The sequence below is a fragment of the Eufriesea mexicana genome, unplaced genomic scaffold (genome assembly GCF_001483705.2).
Source record: "Eufriesea mexicana isolate 0111107269 unplaced genomic scaffold, ASM148370v2 scaffold1791, whole genome shotgun sequence".
NCBI classification, from domain to species: domain Eukaryota; kingdom Metazoa; phylum Arthropoda; class Insecta; order Hymenoptera; family Apidae; genus Eufriesea; species Eufriesea mexicana.
The window spans coordinates 67,018-87,682 of NW_016909887.1; the positions used below are offsets into that span (position 1 = coordinate 67,018).

Here is a 20,665-nt window from a genome sequence, read left to right on the forward strand (position 1 = left end):
GATGAAATAAATAGATATAAATAAATTTTTTATATAAATTTTTGTAATTATACAGTTATATGTATAAAATTAAATAAAGTGTAACAGAAACAAATAAATAACATTTTACATATTATTAGTATAATCATGTTTTCATATTTAGATTTCAATTATTTTTTTATAACGAACATTACACTTTTTAAAAATAATAACTTGGTACATTAAACTTATCTTTAAAGTAATAAACAAAAACATATAAAATGTAAAATTCAAACTTTCATTTTTACAGAAGCCTATTTTATTATTGGTATTACTTATTAAAAATTATAGATCGGATGAGGCCATCTTGTATATCAACTGAATTACTCTCAATACCAAATGAGAAGAGTACAGAATCACAGGTCATAGTTTGGGAACAATATCCTGTTGGGTACCACCCAGATTTATTAAAAACTACCTCAATTCGATAAACCTGTAGTTAAGAAAATACAAATAATTTTCAATAATATATAAAGATTTCCATTTTTATAATGGTTAAGATAACTAATTGGATACATGTATACCTTATTCTTTTGAATACAAATAGATCGATTAAATATAATTTCTACAAGTGTATCAGTATCTACTTTTGTTGAAAAATGTGTGTATGTTAATCGAGTACCATCCCAATCAAGTAGATGGGCATATAAAAGTTCAGTATATGAAGGAATAACAAGGTGCTTAACATCCTATAACAAAAATAGTATTGCAATAATTAATGTAATAAATAAACATAGTATTTATATTCAATATTTTACTTACTTCTTTCATCACTTGTGAAGGTACTTGGACACCTAATATAGAAATATTTTTGTCTACTTTAAAGGTCACAGAACAGTCTAGTATATTATTATTAAAACATTCATCTATACGACATACAGGTCTTAAACAATAATATTTTGATCCCTCACGTATACCACCTTCAATTGCAATACAGGATGGTTCCTCTGTATAGAAATATTTAGCTTTCTTTAGACCTTGGCTTGGAATTGATGATGATGGTGTAACTAGTATCTTTCTCTTATCAGATTCTGTTGACGGCGGTGGATAGGACACTGCTTGAATAAAATCTCATAAAAAATATAGAAAATGAATCTTATAAAAAGTATAGAACATTTAAAATTACCCAACTGTCCATATTGATGTGAGAAAATGGATGGACTAGCTTTATGATGGTCCATTACTGATGTTTTACACCTTGTACCTCTATTTTGTTTAATAATTGTAAATCCTTCAGGTATTTTATGTCCACTACCTAGATTATTCATCAGTAACGAAAAGATTTCATCTTGAGTAAGCAATAATGATATTCCTGGTCCATGTGCTAGTGACTTAGCATCTAAACTTAAAAATCTAATTTTTGATAATGCATTACCAATTACTGACTTTAAACATTTCCCATTATTAGGATCTAGATATTTTCTTATGCATTCAGCTTTTGCCCAAGATTCCAGTGCATTAAATAATTCTAGTTCAGAGCTTATATGTAATTCTTCTTGATCTAACACTGTTAATACTGTGTCTAATTGTACATCTTTCCAAGAAGGTTCTTCTAAAACTTCATTTGTCCTTGTACAAATAATATTAAGACAATTGCACATCAGTGCAGACTCTTCAAAGAATTTAGCAAATTCATATGTTCTACAAACCTCTTTTGTAGACACAGAATATAAAGAGTTTATACATTTGTCTACCAGAGAGGGAAGCATATATTTCTTGGCACAATAACATAATTCATAGATTAGTTCAAAACAATGAACATTAAATTGATCTGTATATATGAATTTCAAAAGAGTCTTAAAGGCTTCTGGATCAACATCTCGAATAGGTATCATGTCACATTTTTCTGACATATTTCCAAAAAACATAGCTTGAAAAACAGGACTGGCCATTGCCAAAAATAATTTATGTCCCTTTAATATTTGTTGATTAGGTTCTAGTCCAACTATAAAATTACAGTCAGACCATAGTCCTGTTTCTAATAAATATTGAGTTCGGTGTAAAACATTATGTTGATTAAATTGCCAATCACAAGGCAAATCCATCTTTACAAAATTCAGAGTATGGAAATAAATGCGACTCACAGTATCATTTATTGATTAAAACTGCAATAATAAATACAACAATAAATAATAAATACAATAGAAAGAGAAAAGAGTAGGTTACAAGAAAAAATCTAAATATTGTAAATGCAATACTCTGACATATTAATCACTGTAAAATCTGACGCATTATCACTATAAATACAAAATATGACAAACGGTGGTAAAAAAAATCTGTAAAACACTTCAATAGACATCAAAATACGCGCAGGGAAACTAACAATTTTTCTCATGTTACAGAACTATGCAATTTACCATATAGATTTAGATTGAATAATTAGATTGCTCTAAATTACAATTCTAAAAACAACTTTCAATTAACTGAAGAAATTTTAACTCATAACCAAATAGTATAAATGCAAAAACCCGTAACTCACTTAGTGCGTCCGAATACTACGCCATCTTGGTTATGCTTGCAATCCATTATATCGTTTTTCCGAAGTCGTTGATGCTCCGTCTCAACGACGTTCAACGTAGTTTTCGGTAATATACGAAACTTTGTAAGCTTTATTTGATTCAAATAAATATATATGTACGAAGAAAGAGTGATCTTTATGTTGTCAACTTCGAAACAATAAACATTTAAACGGTGTCGAGTGTAGTGCAAATAACCAAAAATTTCATCGAAGATGTTACTATATTTTCAAATTAAATAATATGAGAGTTCGCATCTGGAATAGTTGCCAGATTATCCGAATAAAGATTGAGAATTCTCCATTTTACATGAATCGGAAAACAAATTAAATCATTTTAAGTTTTCCACGAGTTTTCATTGGCTTTGATGACCGTTGTGAATTTTTCCAATGGCGCATACACGGCTCAGCTGTGTGCAATCGCGATCAATTTACGTAGAAAAATAATGTATTTTATAGTATTTTTATTCAATTAGACGGAGTACTGGACACGGTATTCGTGATATTAGGTACGTTAGAATGAATTTTCTTCTGACATTAATTATTTGACGATGAAAAGTATGGAATATTTAAAAAATCTTTTATGACGGATTCAGAAGTACCTGCATGGGATCCACCTTAGCTCTACAAGCTTCCTGACAGACTTATTCGATTTGTCATTTCGTGAATTTCTTATTTTTTATTGAAACATTAAAATATGAATAATAAATTTGTCTTTATTTAATGATGTTTTACAATTTGTATTTTTATTATACAAATTTTTTCGTAAAAGCGACAAGATGAACTGGTAAAATTTTGTTTGTTTGTTAATGATGAATTTAACATCCAAAATATTTAAATAAATGTTGATTTCCAAATTCTGTTTCTCCAAATAATTAGATATTTATTTTTGTTGAATTATTCAGTAATCACTATTTCTTTATGATCTTTCTTTGCACATACATCATGTTGAGTCATCATATATTGCATCCTGTAGTATATTTCCATAAATTTTAATACATTTTAAATAACATTATATGTTATTTATTTTATTTCTTTTGTTAGTAGAAGATGCACACGAAAGTGATAATTCTTTTAAACTTTCACTTTGTGTTATTTTAATACAAGACTCATTTGTTTAGTTTTATAGTGTTGTAAGTGATCTCATTATTTGAATGTATAAACTAATATAAATATAATGTATAAATTGGATACTAAGTCATTTTGGAAATTATTTTTACCTTATTGATATTTATATTGTATAGAAATATGTGTATAATACATATAATATGTATGAGTTTAATTTTTTTTTAATTAGTTTTGATTATTTCATTATGGTGTAAAGTAGTGACTTATAGTTTATTTAAATGTTTGTGTAGTACTATAATGAAAAAAATGATATATTAATTTATATATTTTATATCTATGTATCTAGGTATTTTTATAAAAAAGATATTCCAGTATTGTTTTATTATTTCAGGAAATATGGACTGCCCATCCAGTATTGCAACAGTGCATAAATCGTGCTCATATTACATGTAGCCTTTTATTTTGCATTGTTTTTGATGCATCAAAAAGAATATTACATTTTTGAAGGAAATTATTCCTAGCTTCTAATAGAAGAAATGGATGTAGTACGAGATGAGGACAGGCGCAGGCGCCTGAGGGTGCTGGAGGAACGTATAAAAGATCCAAGAAGCATTACAAATATTGATTGCTTATTGGATACAGTCCAAGCCCTGGTGGCTGATTGTGATCATCCCAGTGTAAAACGTATGAAAAATATAGAAGTATATATGAATAGATGTAAGTACTTAAATCTTTTTCATTGTTTTTTTTGAATAGTACATCACTTAGGTACAAAATAAAGAATATTTAATTATTTTATTACAAAAAATACATTTTAATTAAAAATTTCATTTTCCTAAAATTTTTTAACAGATGTTATGTAACAAATAAAATATCTTGATGTATATCTTGATATCCTTGTTGTTGTGAGAGAAATTTAACAGAAACTATTTATATTTTTAGATGACTCAGTGGCTCAAGATATTTGTAAAATGCGAATGCGTACAGATGACTTCACTTTAATAAAAATGATAGGTCGTGGGGCATTTGGGGAAGTACAATTAGTACGACATAAATCTACACAAAAAGTATATGCTATGAAATTACTCAGTAAATTTGAAATGGTAAAATATATAAAACTTATATTATAAATGAAAAATATATAAAATATGACACATGTCATTTATATACATTTTATCAAATGTTCAGATCAAACGTTCAGATTCAGCTTTTTTTTGGGAAGAACGTGATATAATGGCACATGCTAATTCTCAATGGATAGTTCAGCTTCATTTTGCATTTCAAGACCAAAAATATCTTTACATGGTGATGGATTACATGCCAGGTGGTGATTTAGTAAACTTAATGTCAAATTACGATGTGCCAGAAAAATGGGCAAAATTTTATTGTGCAGAGGTGGTGCTTGCATTAGATGCAATACATCTTATGGGATTTGTTCATAGAGATGTAAAACCAGATAATATGTTACTTGATAAGTATGGTCACTTAAAACTTGCAGATTTTGGTACTTGTATGAGGATGGATGCTGTGTGTATTATATTCTTTGTAGTATTTTTTAGCATATTTATGTAAAAATAATCATTATGTGTATTTTTTTTTCAGGATGGTCTTGTTCGATCAGATACTGCAGTAGGTACACCTGATTATATATCACCTGAGGTACTTCAATCTCAGGGTGGTGAAGGTGTATATGGAAGAGAGTGTGACTGGTGGTCAGTTGGTGTATTTTTGTATGAGATGCTTGTAGGTGATACTCCATTTTATGCGGATTCATTGGTTGGAACGTATTCAAAAATTATGGATCATAGAAACTCATTACATTTTCCACAAGAAGTTGATATTTCCCATTCTGCCAAGAATTTGATATGTGGTTTTCTTACGGATAGAACTAAACGCCTCGGAAGAAATGGTGTGGAAGAAATAAAAAATCATCCTTTCTTTAAAAATGATCAATGGACATTTGAAAATTTACGAGAATGTGTGCCTCCGGTCGTACCAGAACTTTCCGGCGATGACGATACCAGCAATTTCGAGGATGTTGATAAAGAAGATGGACCAGAAGAAAGTTTTCCAGTACCAAAAGCATTTTCTGGAAATCATTTACCTTTTATTGGTTTTACATATTCAGGAGATTATCAATTAATGGCTTCTAATGGCAAAGAATCTGTAGATGGACTAGAAAACCATATCAATAATGGTACAAGTGATGATATTAAAATTTCTCAACTAGAAAATTTATTGGATAAAGAAAAACGACAAGTAGAATCTTTAGAATCAAGGCAAAAAGCTTTAACAACACAGTTAGAAGCTATGACACGTCGGGAAACTGAGTTACGTGAAGAGATAGGGAGAGCCGATAAAGAATTGACTTTATTGAGACATAATTATAAAGAAGCACAACGTAGAGTAGAGCATGAAACTGAATCACGTAGAAAAGCAGAATCATTATTTGGTGAATTGAAAAAAAAGTTTGACGAGGAGCAGACTAAAAGAGCAAGGGATGTAAGTAATTCACAACAAACTTCTGAACGTGTAACTACTTTAGAAAAACAAATTAAAGAAATGCAATCAAAATTGGAAAGAGAAACAGAAACGGTAACAAGATTACGAAAACAAGCAACGGAAATTACTGTCGCTCGTCAAGCTGCAGAACAAATGGCAAATGAGTTACAAGTGGCGAGAGCACAGTTACAAGCACAACGAGATAATTTACAGCAGGAAGTGGCTACATTACAAGTAAGTACTTTATATTAAAAAAAAAAGAAAAATGAAAAAGAAAATGTTGAAGATATTTGGCTTCAATGACAAAATTACCTTTTTACTTTTACTTTTAATTTCGTAGGGGCAATTGTCGAAAGAGCGTAGTTCTCGATCACAAGCGTCATCATTAACTGTCGAATTAGAAAGCCGTCTCTCTGCTCTTCATCTTGAACTCGAACATAGTCGTGAGAAAGAGGAGAAAGCAATAATGGATAATAGACAATTAACTGAAAAAATTTCAGCATTGGAGAAAGAAGCTGCAAGTTTAACTCTTGAACTAAAAGCTGCACAAGCTAGGTATAATCAAGAAGTAGTTGCTCATCAAGAAACGGAACGTTCACGCATATTATCCAAAGAAGAAGCTAATTTGGAAGTTGTTAAAGGTAATTTTATTCACTTTTACGTTCAGTAATTGCGATATTATTGTTTTAAAGCTTCCTACCTTTATTTTTACATATATGGCAAGGTTAATAATTATCTTAATCTATTGTAAATATTTTGATTATTTTTGTATCGATACAAGATATATTATATATTATACTAAATTTAAATATGATTAACTAATTAATATCATGCATGTTGTAAAAATTTTGGTTTTGAAAGTTGCATTGCATTCGTGTAAGTATTTACTCTATAATTATATTTATACATAATTAATATTCTATTTTATGTTTTTTAATCTATTCTATTAATAATTGCAATTTTATACATTTCGGAATGCGAGCATTCGATGGTATTTCTATTTACGGATGTACATTCTTATTTAAATTCATCAATTTATTATTAGTTATATTTATATATTAATGTAATATCAACAGCATTACAAGCAAAATTAAATGAAGAGAAAAGTGGAAGGCAACGTGCTGAATTGCTTGCACAAGAAAAAGAAAGACAAACTTCTATGCTATCTGTGGATTATCGGCAAATACAACAGCGATTACAGAAACTGGAGGGTGAGCACAGGCAAGAGGTGGAAAAGGTAAAAGTGCTACAGGGTCAGGTTGAACAAGAACAGCAGAAAAGAAACGTTCTGCAGACTGACTTGGCACAGCAGTCATCTGAAGCAGGACGATTACGCGCCAGAGAACAACAGTTAGTTGGTGAAGTTGCTCAGCTAAGGGAAGCAAAACGGCAGATAGAGGAAGAATTACATCACTTGAAAACTCAAAGAAATGTGGATCAATTGCAAACTAAGGAGCTACAAGAACAATTGGAAGCAGAAGCTTATTTTTCGGTAAAGCCACATTTTATACAAACTATTATTAGGAATGTTAGTACTTTCCATTGATATATTTGTTATACACTTTAACTTATTATTTTCAGACACTTTATAAAACACAGACGCAAGAACTTCGGGAAGAACTTGATGAGAAAATACGATTACAACAAGAGTTAGAAGAAGAACGCAGGTCTTTGGTACATCAGTTACAGTTATCTCTAGCGAGAGGAGATAGTGAAGCTTTGGCAAGGTCAATAGCTGAAGAAACTGTGGCAGACCTTGAAAAGGAACGAACAATGAAGGAATTAGAATATAAAGATGGAGTAGCTAAACATCACCAAGAATTAAATGCAAAAGAACAAATTATAAATCGGCTTAAGGATAGTGAAGGTGAACTTAAGAAAAATGTAGATCAATATCTTAAAGAAAAGGAAGATTTAAGTAAACGGCTTAAAGAATTGCAAGATCAACTTTCTAAAGCACAATCCAATGCAGAAGAGATAGATAAACTCAGCAGTAAACTGAAAACCGAGCAACTATTAAAACAACAGGCAGTTAATAAGTTGGCAGAGATTATGAATAGAAAAGATTTATCTTCAAGTGGTAAATCTAAGAACAAAGCTTCTGCTGCAGATTTAAGGAAAAAGGAAAAAGATTGCAGGCGTTTACAACAGGAGCTTACTCAGGAAAGAGAAAAATATGGACAGTTGGCAGCTAAGTGGCAAAAAGATTTACAAGATTTACAAGTAAATAAAACATTAAATATTGTCCATTTTTTTAAATATTTGTTTTTGCTATTTTTAATGCCATTACATTTTTATAGGCACAATTGGTGGAGGAAAATCAAACGAAATTGAGGTTGCAAATGGAACTTGATTCTAAAGATTCCGAAATAGAAACATTACAAATGAAGATCGCTTCGCTTAATTCAGAAACCGCTAGCGTTTCGTCCGTAGAAAATGACGGGGAAGATTCTGTTTTGTCGGAACATGGAACCATGCGATTGGAAGGTTGGTTAAACGTGCCAAATAAACAGAACATTAAAAGGCACGGATGGAAAAAACAATACGTTGTTGTTTCTTCAAAGAAGATAATATTTTACAATAGCGAGAATGATAAACTAAATGCCGATCCAGTTTTGATATTGGATTTAAATAAAGTCTTCCACGTTAGATCTGTTACTCAGGGTGATGTCATCCGAGCCGATGCCAAAGATATTCCGAGAATTTTTCAGGTGAATAATATGTTTAATAATTCTTTATTGGATAATATATATACTTAGTTGTATCCTCTTTTTTTCATTTATAGTTATTGTATGCTGGTGAAGGCGAAGCAAGGCGTCCTGGTGATGAAGGAAATACACTTCCCGGTGTAGAATTACCACAACTTACGGACAAACCAGGCACGCAGTCATTAAAAGGTCACGAATTTGTATCAATATCGTACCACATGCCGACTACTTGTGAGGTATGCTCGAAACAGTTGTGGCACATGTTTCGACCACCGCCAGCACTTGAGTGTCGAAGTAAGTACGAATACTTAATTTTCTCAATAAATTTTTATGTATCATTTGTTATATTTCTTATCTTTGAACATTTCATATCAAAATTTTAAATTGTAGTTTGATATAGCTCCTAAATATTTTTAAGATATTCTTGAAACTGTTTTGTCTTTAAAATTATGATGATGTGACGTATCATTTTTTTTTTAAATTTAGTCAATTTTCCAGAAGCTTTTAAATATTGAAAATCTAGTTTATTAAAATGAAATATTTCAAATAACATTAAATTGTCGTGGTTTTGTACAGGATGTCGTATAAAAGTGCATAAGGAACATTTGGACAAAAAGGAGGATGCCATAGCACCGTGTAAATTACATTATGATCCAAACAGCGCTCGCGAACTATTAATTCTGGCTGGTAGTCCTGATGAGCAGAAGTATTGGGTCGCAAGATTGTCTAGGCGTGTACAAAAATGTGGTTATAAGGCGAACTCGCACGTCGATGGCACAGGGCAGCGTGTCTCGCCAAGGTAGCGTAGCTGTGCGACTCAACGTAACCGGAGACTAAGTAGTTCTCTTGTATTGTGGCATCGCATGATTGGGTGTAGCGAGGTTAGAGTCGTTTGATTTCTCTTGCACTCCCATAACTTTACACAGAATCGCTCTGTTTCTCAACAAATGTGAAAATACAAAAAAAAAAGGTCACCATTGATAACGTTCTGTAAGTGCATTCCGATTATATATATATAATATATATATATTATTATATATATATATATAATTTTTAAAAATTTGAGAACCTATTACGATGACATTTTAGGTAAGCTTATCAAGTGTGTGCGTAATCATTTTCATTTGAAATTTTGAGAATTTCAAGAATCGACATAATTGCTCTATTCAGTATATCAAAATTATATACAAATATAGTTGAATAGACTCATTTAATATAATTATTAGCGTTTTCTGACTTTTGTTATAGCGGATGTTGATTTTTGTTTAATTTTGTTCAAAGCTAAAATTGAGCATTATTGGTTGATTCAATTCAATTGTTATTTGCATGCGCTTAAATATTAGCATATTTTTTCATCAGAAGTGAACATTTGTTAATTCTTTTCTAATAATTTTGTTGCAAGTTTAAAATAACAAACAAAATTTTCAATAAGTAAATACGTCGTGTTATCTTATTTTAAATTTGTTTAACATTAGCGAAAATTATAATATAATTGGTGAGAATAATGAAGCATCAAAACCAATTCAAAAATATTACGAATTAAAATGAAAATATATTTTATTCACGTACTCATTATAATTTTGTTTATATTTTCTTTTTAACAGTATTTGCGATATTATAACAAATATACAGTTGTAACCTGTAATCGATTAATCGTTCGAGATTTTTAGCAATTGAATCTGTTGCTTTTGCAGTTAGTAATCACTTTTATGTTATAATAAAAGAACTCTTATTATAGCTTTTTTCTTTTCAAGAATTGCATGTTAATAATTAAGAAACATAACATGTAGAATGATAAAATATATTTTACATTCCGCACGGCAAATATTAGATTCCATAGCAGTGAAATAATTTACATGTACAGAGTTTATTTTTAATAATAAATCATTTAATGTGATTAATTAAAAATGATTATATAATAGTTTATTATTTAAAGATTAGAGAAAAAATATGTTACAAATCGATTTCAAATAAAAGGTTTAAACATTTTAAAAATGAACTCTGTAATTCCAGATATGGATAAACAAAATTACAATAAATTACGATGCTTTTTCTTATTGAATTGGGGCTTTGATATCTATTCCTACTATCTTTACAAACAAAAATTGCTATTTTGCTTTTGGAGCTTATTTATTTATTTATTTTTTTTTTCCTTTTTTTCCCTTTTGTATTAGTCCATATTCGTGATGTTTCTTGGTAAAATCAGTTTTAATGATTCTGCGAAAATTAAATTTCATCGATAACGATTTATACATTTCAGAGAGTCTACGAGATCCACCTTGAAGCCATATTTGTCAGTGCAACAACGATCCGCGACTCTGCCAGCAAATGCCAGCATGGGCAAGTGACCTTAGCTAGTACTGATAATACTCGATTGGAATTCGTTGCTCCGACGTCCTTCCTAATCGATCAATTTAAGCATATAAATTCGATCAGTTGCTTAGATAAATGATTTGCAATGGGATCTAAATATGCAAAAATAGTTTCCAAGGCTCTGTATCATCTGGAATATATCCGGAGTTCATGTGTCTTAAAACCATCCGATCCGAATATACAGAAACATGTTATTACCAACTTTTTAACGAGTACGAGGACATTCGACGGAATCATTCGTTGATACTTTTACTTGTATTGATCGTTATTTGTAGGCACATGTTTGTTAAACGAATCACACGTGCCTTTGATATATTCTGACGATGATGGAACTCGATTGATCGAAAGAATGTTGAAGAAATAAGGCGCATTAGTAAATGTCATGCGATGAAAGTTTCCAGGATAGGAAAACGAGGCGATTAATAAACAGAAGTGTGTAGCTGTTATTTACAAAATTATACTAATAGTGTTTATATAAATGAGTATAGTGATCAAAAAAATTCGAAAACATGAGCCGTGTTCCTCGAATTTATCAGACTGCAACATCATATTTGCTATCATATTTGATATAAATGATTTGCGTAATATTTCCAAGAAACCATCATCGCACGTTGTTTTATAAATGTTTTTCGTACGAACTAATGAATCGAGTTTTTATGGTGATTTATTTTTTTTTTTCATAAACGCTTACATTTGAAAATGATTTCTCTGTACATAAATTACAATCGTAAGAACTATTTTTTCAATCGATCAAGCGGTTTGTTCATTGACTTTCACGATGACATCTCGAACAGAAGGTAGACGTCATGACGCTTTCACGACGAGAAATCGTTGTTTGTGCGATATTTATACATGTAGTTTGCTCCGTTCCTTGGCGATTATTTTAATTCGCGCTTTGAGGACTTGGTAATATTGTGTATTTACTACGCCAGATCGATAGTATTATTATTTTTATACGTTTCGAGATTAAAGTATATCGATATTTAATGATTATTACATTAAGAAGAAAAGAAGGAGCTGATTGATTCGTGCGTAAAAAGACGCTGCCAAAGTTTCTTTTTTTTAGCATGAGAAACGTGTTATTACATTAAATCGAATCGTTCGAAAATGCGTCGATAAATAATGTGGAACGTTGAACATTGATAGTATTTTATTGAGGAATTACCAGTGGAAAATACATTATTCGAACTGTGAATACACCATGATAGATTTGGAATATCTTAGGTTTTCAAATTAACCGTGCATTGTACGAAAATATTTTTCACTTCTTCGAATCTGCCGCCAGATATTGCTGTCTCCCCCTTACGTTCTTTTTTTTTTAGTTTTATATCTGTTCATGTAAAATTCTCGCGGTTCAAACCTTTAATTCATATTTTAAGATGTTCAAAGATTCACCAGGCGCTTTGTACATTTTGTGAATCTTCGTTCCTGCTGCCATGTATTTGTTAAATTACGAACGTGTATTGCCACCAAGCAACAGGAAAACAGAAAGAAGAAGGCAGAACGGAATCACGAGACGGAGAGTAAAAGGGAGTCCGATTCTAGAACGAGCACAATGGTGAAATACTAAGAAATAGCTACCACGAACGAGCTTCATTGTATAGTAGAGGATACGATATTTAAAGCTGTAATATAAGAATTTTTAATACGATGTACGATATTTACGCTATAAATTGCTGGGAAGATAAACGAAAACGAAAGATTGAAAAAGGGCAGAGAATCGCGCGTGTAATCGAGAGAGAGGCTTACGAACAATATGGAAAATGTTGCTGCCGAGTGAGAGAAAATTCGCACGAAAGAAGAGGCGAGAGAGAGAGAGAGAGAGAGAGAGAGAGAGAGAGAGAGAGAGAGAGAGAAAAAAGAAGAGAAGAGAAGAGAAGGGGCAACGCAAGGTAAAGGAAAAAGGATAAGAAAACCATGTTACGAGTTATCGAAACAACGTATTATTATTACTAAAAAATTATCGTCGCTGCTTGTGTTCTTTCTATTATGTATCTCAGCGACGCGCGTGTATGTGTGTGTGTGCGTGCGTGAGTGTGCGTGCTTGTGTGCGTGTTCGGTGTCACGTTGTGTGGAACGAGCGGAAAATGAAGTTTTCCATTGGTTGTTTTACACATGATTCGTTAACTCGACCCATCTCTTTTGGTAGGTTGCTACGTATTTCCGTGTGAGACGTTTTTTCAAATGGTGCTCCCGCCCCTGTCCTCTTTCTTATTCCATTCCTCTCCTTTTCATCCTCTTTTCTCCGTTGTCCTTTGGTTTCCGAGTTTTCAGGAGCTACAGGAAACTGAATACATACGCGACATCGTTCATTGATTTATTAATAAGCTGTGAAAAGGCTAGATATAACGGAAATGTTCATCAAAATAGGAATGCTACTTTTTCTTTTCTTTATTAACAACCCCGTGCCTTTTTCCCTGCTCCGGCTCTCCGTTGGGCTTTTTCTTTTTCTATTTTTACGGTCAACTGGAAAGGAACTTTCGACGATGCGAGTTGCAAATTAGTGTGTCAGTGTGTATGCGTGTGTGCGTGTATGCGTGGGAGAGGGAGAGAGAGAAAGTGAGAGAGATAGAGACAAACAGACAGAGATGCAAGAAGAAGCGAAAGAACTTGTTACAGCATATTTTATTATTGTTTAGTTATTTACAATCTGTATATTATTAATTAATATTACGATTAAAGTATTTTGTAGATAACACGCGAGTCTATGTAAACGTTCTCCACCATCGCCGAAAGATGAATTTGATCTCATCGTCGGATAGACTAGATCCTAAGACGAATTTGATCTCTTCTGTTCAACGATCTGTTCTTTCTTTGGTGTCTCGACTGATAATTTTATTCAATCGTAGTAATTTATAGTTATCGACGGTAAAGAAGAGCTGGCGCACCCCGAAATAAGCGACATTTGATTGCCATTTCTCTTTTATATCTTTTTCTTCTTTTCTTCCTCCTCTGTCTATATACGCAAACAGCGAACACCAAGATTTATGTGAAATTTTTACCCCGTATTTCATATTCTCTTCTTCCCTTTGGGTTTTTCTCGTTTTATATAATCGATTTATGTAGTACAAAAGGATATTTCGTACGATTTACATTTTCCTATACGTCGAAGCTATTACACGATTTAATTTTGCCTGTAATCAAAGTTCTGAGATAAAACATTTTACAATCCAATCTACGCTTCTTCCTTTTTTTCTATGCAAATGGCCGACCAGTTAAGTATGTCGAGTTACCGCGAGATCGCCTATTTTCCCTGATAAATTTAGAAAAATATTTCTCCAATGTTCGCTTTTTAACGAGCTAATTTTAACTATAATTTACGTTAAACGATATTCGTTTCGTGTCATTTTTACGATTAACGAATATAATTCTTGCTCGTTGTACATCTTCGTGTTGAATTTTGTTGATCATTCTCTCCAGAGTTTCCAAAGATACTCGTTCTTTAATTAGAATACGATCGATGGTTAATTAGTGGTCTATGTTTGTTTACAATGAGTCGACGAGGCGAGGTGATGTCACGAATTAATGAAAGGGTCCTCTTTACCCGGCGAATACGTGTCGACGACCTTTTAATTATTCCTCGAGATCCACGATCTAATCACCTCGTTTCTTTACTCGTAAGTAGTCGTGACGTGATCGAGGAAAGTATTACGACAGTTTGAATCAAATATAAGCCCCGGAATATGTATAAATTGCTCGAAACGCGATTTTAAATTATTCAAAAATTCTGAAATAAAAATTATTTGTGAAAGTCTGGTAATAATAATTCTCAATTTGAAAAAGAAACGTGGTTTCCTCTTTCTTCGATGTTGTTAGATAGTTTCTTTCGCAGAAGGAAGAAATGTCATTCGAAATTTTCATTTCGTTCCTGGTCTGTTTTGAAGGGATGAATAATTATCGCTTTATTTCTCGAAGATCAAACGTTCTGTCGTTTATTTGTCATTTACTTGTTCACTTATAATAATTCTTCGTATCTTTGTTAAGTAATTCACGCAAGGGTAACGTAAATACGAAATCAGGGGATCTCGAAATTCGATACATAGTACACAGTTCTGTGTTCTTTTTAATAAACTTACTACTGTACCTGGTAATTCCTTAACGTATGAATACATGTAAATCAGTACGTGAACAGTTTTATGCGAAACTCGGGTAATCCGTTTCAAGTACACGATTAACATACTTTTGATTACGCTTTCGCTAATTCTAAAGTTGTTTTTAACGGGCGGTCGACAACGGAGTTTTCCATCCTAAACTCGGTATAGTCAGTCCTTCGTTCCTAATCGAATACACTTTTATGGCTAGTTCGTCGACTAATCGTTTCCTTTCGTCTGTTCGATCATCGTTTCTTTCTTTTTTTTCCTTTTCTCTTTTTCCTTTCCTCGTTATCGATACTTAAGAGATATGTGACGCGTTCTTCGTTCTCTTTCGTCGTGTGCGGTTCGATATTAACAAGTTTACAAAGGACAGAGAGCAAAAACTGTTCCATCTGAAATTCATTCTTTTCACGTGCAATTGAATACATAAAAGTCGAATTACCTTAAAGAAATATCGAAGAAGGCGGGTAAAATATAATAAATAACTACGAGCATGCATTCGGTCGATCATCGTTAAAAGTATAAACGGAGTATTTTAATGGTACATTGACGATCGTTGGTACCGGATTGCGGTACAAAGGAACGTATGTAATCTTTGGTGACATTGAACAGATAGACACCGATGAAAGCAGGTATCGATTTTCATTGGTACGCGCAATACAACGACGAAAAATCGTGTTCGTTCGACGGATATGGAAATATATAATTCACGTCTTTGAGATCGATTCGAACTTTCCTCTAACATTATTTCGTACAATTTTGGATACCAGTGATTCATCGATCTTGCGTATCGTTTGTACAAAATGAAAGATCGTTGTGATAGAATCGACGATCGAGTGGAGGATGACTTCATCTCGGATATATCGTTCGCCTTACAATTAGTACGGTCATCCTCAAAGTGAGTTCGCGAATTTACAATCGTGTACGCGTTAGATATTGCTCGTCAATGTCTTCAGAGTTCTCGTTCTTTTACAAAATTATCGCTACGTGCGCGTGTATGTACAAATGATCGTAACCGTCTCTTCTGCACGATGCACAGTTTCTATTTGGGAAGCTCGCGTCTCGCAAGCTAATTCAGAAAGAAATGATAAAAGAGCGTAAAAGAGCGTCGCGTGTATCGATATTGCAACGATATCAAGTACCTTTTGCAGCCCCTATTTGTGCATGCTTTTGATTGAAAATTCAATTTTCGGTCCTTTGAACGCGAGTAAATTATGGCTAAAAGACGAGGGAAGGTAACGTTTCGGGTGGGTCGAAGAAAATGGATGGAAACCTGGTTTAACGCGTTCACTGCTGGCTCAACCTTGTATGTACACATTGTATAATATTCGTATATTATATATATCTTGTTAGAAATAAATAAATAAATAAAATTAAAGAAAGGAATACAAATGTACGAACGTTTTATGGTGCATCTAGTACTTTACGTTGTTGTCGTGATATTAAAAATATGAAAAATCATACGAATATAATTATTTACTTAATTTAAACAACTTCAATAAACGCTGCAACTACCGACCTGTAGCATGTACTCACATATAGTACATATAAGATCATGTTAATTAAAACGGCATAACGAAGATAAGTAAACATATAATTACGTTTCTATCTCCATAAATGTTCACATTACTTTTGTTAAATCATGAGAAATCGGAATTTTCACTGGTTCTGGTAGTTTCAGCGTTAATTCCAGCATTGATCGCAGGTCGTGACCCCCTATGGCGTCGTTGACGAGCTCAGTGCTGGTGGCGGCCGGTTACCCCCATAGCAGTCAACGCGTTGAACGTTTCGAGATTGTGACGTAAATCGTACACCCATATGATTGTAAAAAAGGAAGAAAAAAGAAGCCTCGTTCGTGGCATTCGTAATTGTCTTCCTTTCGCTTTCTCTCGTGCATATTGCATCGTTGACCTTAAATCTCTCGACTTGGCGAGCGTGAGTACGCGTGCGACTGTGGCCATGAACATCGCTCGGCTGCACGTCGCTTCGTATTTTGCTTATGAAATAAGTTTCCAAAGTATGCTTCGTGTCTAATTACGTTTCCTATTCAGGAGAACCGAATCGTAGGTTGGATCGAACGCCGATAAATCAATCGGCTGTGTGAAAGTTCTTCGCGTTTACGATCACGCTTTTCTATATTCCATAGTGAACGCGGTACGGCTTGAAAATAAGGATATTCCCACGAGTAGAATAAACTCGCCGAAAGGTGCACAATTATGACGATCTTACGACAGTTCTTCGAATTTTAATTCAATCGCCCGATCGATCTTCCATTACCATCCATTACAATCGGTAGATTCTCATCAGAGGCGGATCCAGAAGTGTTTTCTGAGGAAAACGTGCAAAGGTACATAGATTTCCTTGACGATTTGAAATTTTCGAATGTTTTCTTTAAATTACAAGAAAAAGAAAACGGAAAAGAGAAACAAAATGATTACGAAATACAACGAAATAAGACATGCGACGTAATATTAATTGAAATTATTGTTTTAGGAGAGAGGACGCGCGACTTCTGGATCCGCAATTGACTCTTTCTGCGGTATGGCGGTAATTTTGAACGAGACGCGTGCAGATGTTGGCGCGCAACTATCGAATCGATCATATAGTCGCAAGGAACGCGTCGCTTTCAAGGAATTACACGCGTCAACGTCCTATCGCGATTTCCGTTCTATACGCCATGATACAGGTGTAAATCGATTGGCGATTAAAGGAGTCATTGGCGTTAAGATTCGTCGGATGGTTGGAAGACGTCGAGAGTAAGAGAAACATCCTCGACTGCGGAGAACAAAGAACCAGTTCCGTTGTGTGACGACGGAGGAACGCGTGCAGCGGACCCGCCGATCCGAACCTCTGCTGCTGGCCCGTTCCGTTTATTTACAACATAGAGAAGAGATCTGCCTACCGTTTACAACGCTATCATATAAAGGCGATACACTCGGGAAACACGTGCATGCATGGCCGCAAGATTTAACCAGAGCGGAAGGGGAGAGGAGTACCGGGGCTACATAGACAACAAGACGAACCGATCTCATTCGTCTCGATCGGGACGATTAAGATGAGGGTACGAGTAAGGGAACTTGTTGCTCGTTGCTACTTTGTTGACCGGCTATGCATTATATACACGTACACCACTGTTCATAAACATCAGCTGGTCTCGTACGAATCGCGATAATTAGCTTAGATTATCGGAGAAACTGTCGATCGATTAGAATATCGTATACTCGAGCAAGAGGATGATCTAAGATGTGTATATATGTATAGAAAAAACGCGTGAAACTTAGTTGCAACAGTTATCGTACGACGAATCACGCGAGAATCGACGTTCAACCGGCAACCTTCGATATTTAGATATTACCGAAAAAATTTCGGACGATTTAAATAGGAAATCGAGAAACACGAATGTCAGAGTCGGTTAACCCTCTATAACCCTTTGTACGACTTAAGGAAGTACACCTATCTACTCGTACGGCTACAATTTCTTATACGTTATTCTATTTACTCGGTGAATTTTTCGTACATACGTATACTATAACATTGGCGCGCCAAGCGATTCGTTTATAATATATAGATATTATAAATATCTAGATTTCGAACTAAATTAGAAAAATGTATTCGACTGTCTCTTTTTTTCTAAGCGAATAAAATTCCGATTATACGTGATAGAGGGTTAATTCGAGTTCGTGTTACAGACTCCGATTACGGAAGGTCGAGAAAGAAATACACACACGTACGCACAGTTCACGTGCACGTAATCGGTGAGATTTCCATTTTAAAATCGAGCATACGAATTCTTGGCCGGTCCCAGATTCAGAACGAGACCACGCATCTAGCTCCGAAACGTTTTAATAATTACTTAACGATTTTTCAGGTTTACCTCGTTCTTCCACAACTGTACGTATACTTATGAACAGAGGACGCACGTACGAGATATATACTCTACTTTCCATTCTTGATAACGACGAAGCTGTAAAAACTTTTGGAAAAAGATCGCTTTCTTCTCAGCCGTCGAACCGGTTTGCCGAACGGATGAAGAAAGAAGATCCTTCGCTGCGGTACGTATGTATGTATCTTTGAACCCCACGAAGAGGGACGAAAACGATTGTATCTGCTTCGGTAGCCTGCGTCCGAGTCGACGAAAGAAGGTTATCAGTATCTTTTTTACCGTCGATTCGCACTTGAAAGATTCGCGGAAGGTTTTTCTTCGGAATATCGTTTCATTATTTTTCCCAAACAATTTTTCCGGTTCCTTTGCCGAGAGGAAGAGGTAGTAGAGAGTCCGAGCATCGACACCGGAAGCGTTCTTCGCCGAATACAACTCGAATCGTCCGGACGAGGGTTGTCCTCGAGGTTGGCATCGAATCGAGTAGACCTAATCAAGCTACATGCTCGCGTCCTCTCGGTGCTGTGCTCCCTGTTCGTTTAATTTCCGACGAGACCACGCAGTCTCGTGGCCAGGCATTATTTTCTTACCAACGAGACTAGACCACGGTGCGTCAGCTTCGGCTTCATCGAGGACTTGTTCTGGCCTGCGTTCGCCTGCTGATGACTTCTGCTAGCGGTTTGCTGTTCCCTCGCGTTCTGCTTCTTCTTCAACGACTCCTGCTTGGCACCTCTGTGCATGTGAACGCAGCAGAAGCTGTTTATTAGCGCAACAGGCCGGAAAATATAACGTTTGTCATAGTTTGCCCGGAAGACGTTAGTGTTGTTAAGAAAGGAGAACATTTAAAGAGGAAGCTGCGACGAAATGAAATCGACGAATCGGATTTGCGGCGCGGCCAGACGTGGAAGGGAACCCCCCGGGGGATAAGCGGTTATGCACCTTAATTTATTAGCTTTCATGCTCTTCCCATTTCGGCATCGTAAAAAGGAACTCGTTTCAGTGTCATAATATCGCGATGCTGACATTTCCGGGTGAAGATTCTTTTGCTCTTTTTCTCTAATTTATCCACCAAGTAAATATCCACGGAGTTGTATACAAATTTGTAAACCGAGTTTGGCTATCTAGTAATTAATGGATTACTCGGGAGTGATTGGTATGGTTAAAAGGAGAACCACGGGAGAGGATAATTAAATTTAATGGAAATGAAAGCAACCTAACGCGTTGGAATGGTGCAATTGATCAAATTGCGGTCCAAATATGTTGCTATTTTTGAAAAATATTCGTATGTTTGAACGAAAAAGATTTCGAACTTGCAGAGAAGTACGTAGAAGACGACGTTGGATGAATTATGAGAATTCGTAACGCGTAAGGGTGATTATCGATACATTCTTCGTGAAATATCGTAGAATCGATTATTTCAGCAACTCCGGGTGTTGTGTAATAAAATTCGGGGGTGGCGAAAATTTTATACCGGAACTAACAATTCCTTCTTTTTTTTTTTTTCTTT

General features: G+C 34.2%; 3 protein-coding genes across 8 annotated transcripts in view; 1 reads left to right on the top strand and 2 right to left on the bottom strand.

The window, feature by feature from the left end:
* Nucleotides 1-263: 263 nt before the first annotated feature.
* On the bottom strand, nucleotides 264-2,622 carry LOC108548987 (BTB/POZ domain-containing protein 2). 2 transcript variants are annotated; one of them, XM_017902163.1, is made up of 6 exons: nucleotides 2,498-2,622; nucleotides 1,145-2,123; nucleotides 939-1,073; nucleotides 781-812; nucleotides 543-707; nucleotides 264-451 (listed from the first exon to the last, which is right to left on the bottom strand). In XM_017902163.1, the coding sequence occupies exons 2-6, from the start codon at nucleotides 2,061-2,063 to the stop codon at nucleotides 290-292; spliced, it is 1,413 nt and encodes a 470-aa protein (XP_017757652.1). In that variant the 5' UTR covers nucleotides 2,064-2,123; nucleotides 2,498-2,622; the 3' UTR covers nucleotides 264-289. The 2 variants fall into 2 exon arrangements, with proteins under 2 accessions (XP_017757652.1, XP_017757651.1); XM_017902162.1 differs by having other exon boundaries at nucleotides 781-1,073.
* Nucleotides 2,623-2,717: 95 nt separating this feature from the next.
* ROCK2 (Rho-associated, coiled-coil containing protein kinase 2) lies at nucleotides 2,718-11,777 on the top strand. Of its 3 annotated transcripts, none has more exons than XR_001890301.1 (12): nucleotides 2,718-3,042; nucleotides 3,993-4,318; nucleotides 4,544-4,704; nucleotides 4,790-5,128; nucleotides 5,204-6,337; nucleotides 6,444-6,744; nucleotides 7,180-7,595; nucleotides 7,685-8,326; nucleotides 8,404-8,814; nucleotides 8,889-9,105; nucleotides 9,388-9,692; nucleotides 11,072-11,126. XR_001890301.1 is itself a non-coding variant. In XM_017902160.1 (12 exons), exons 2-12 carry the CDS (start codon nucleotides 4,138-4,140, stop codon nucleotides 11,157-11,159), a joined length of 4,113 nt encoding a protein of 1,370 aa, XP_017757649.1. In that variant the 5' UTR covers nucleotides 2,718-3,042; nucleotides 3,993-4,137; the 3' UTR covers nucleotides 11,160-11,777. The 3 variants fall into 3 exon arrangements, 2 of the variants coding, with proteins under 2 accessions (XP_017757649.1, XP_017757650.1); XM_017902160.1 differs by having other exon boundaries at nucleotides 9,388-9,610; nucleotides 11,072-11,777; XM_017902161.1 differs by lacking the exons at nucleotides 9,388-9,692; nucleotides 11,072-11,126 and having other exon boundaries at nucleotides 8,404-8,590; nucleotides 8,754-8,814; nucleotides 8,889-9,031.
* Nucleotides 11,778-16,382: 4,605 nt separating this feature from the next.
* The window catches only part of Schip1 (Schwannomin interacting protein 1), a 42,373-nt gene continuing 38,090 nt past the window's right edge, over nucleotides 16,383-20,665 (bottom strand). For 2 of the 3 annotated variants that reach the window (XM_017902156.1, XM_017902158.1), the window contains exon 11: nucleotides 16,383-19,914. In XM_017902156.1, the coding sequence (XP_017757645.1) occupies nucleotides 19,737-19,914 (178 nt within the window). In that variant the 3' untranslated portion in view covers nucleotides 16,383-19,736. The remainder of the gene's footprint in view (nucleotides 19,915-20,665) is intronic. The other variant, XM_017902159.1, reaches the window with a different exon arrangement.

Excerpts from the sequence above, each read along its gene's own strand:
- LOC108548987 (XM_017902162.1), bottom strand. The coding sequence starts at position 2,063 with ATGGATTTGCCTTGTGATTGGCAATTTAATCAACATAATGTTTTACAC. Across the intron at positions 1,074-1,144 it reads ACATCAATATGGACAGTTGG|TGTCCTATCCACCGCCGTCA; the intron begins GTAATTTTAAAT and ends TTATTCAAGCAG. Across the intron at positions 708-780 it reads CTTCACAAGTGATGAAAGAA|GATGTTAAGCACCTTGTTAT; the intron begins GTAAGTAAAATA and ends TTTTTGTTATAG.
- ROCK2 (XM_017902160.1), top strand. The coding sequence starts at position 4,138 with ATGGATGTAGTACGAGATGAGGACAGGCGCAGGCGCCTGAGGGTGCTG. Across the intron at positions 7,596-7,684 it reads AAGCAGAAGCTTATTTTTCG|ACACTTTATAAAACACAGAC; the intron begins GTAAAGCCACAT and ends TATTATTTTCAG. Across the intron at positions 9,106-9,387 it reads GCCAGCACTTGAGTGTCGAA|GATGTCGTATAAAAGTGCAT; the intron begins GTAAGTACGAAT and ends GGTTTTGTACAG.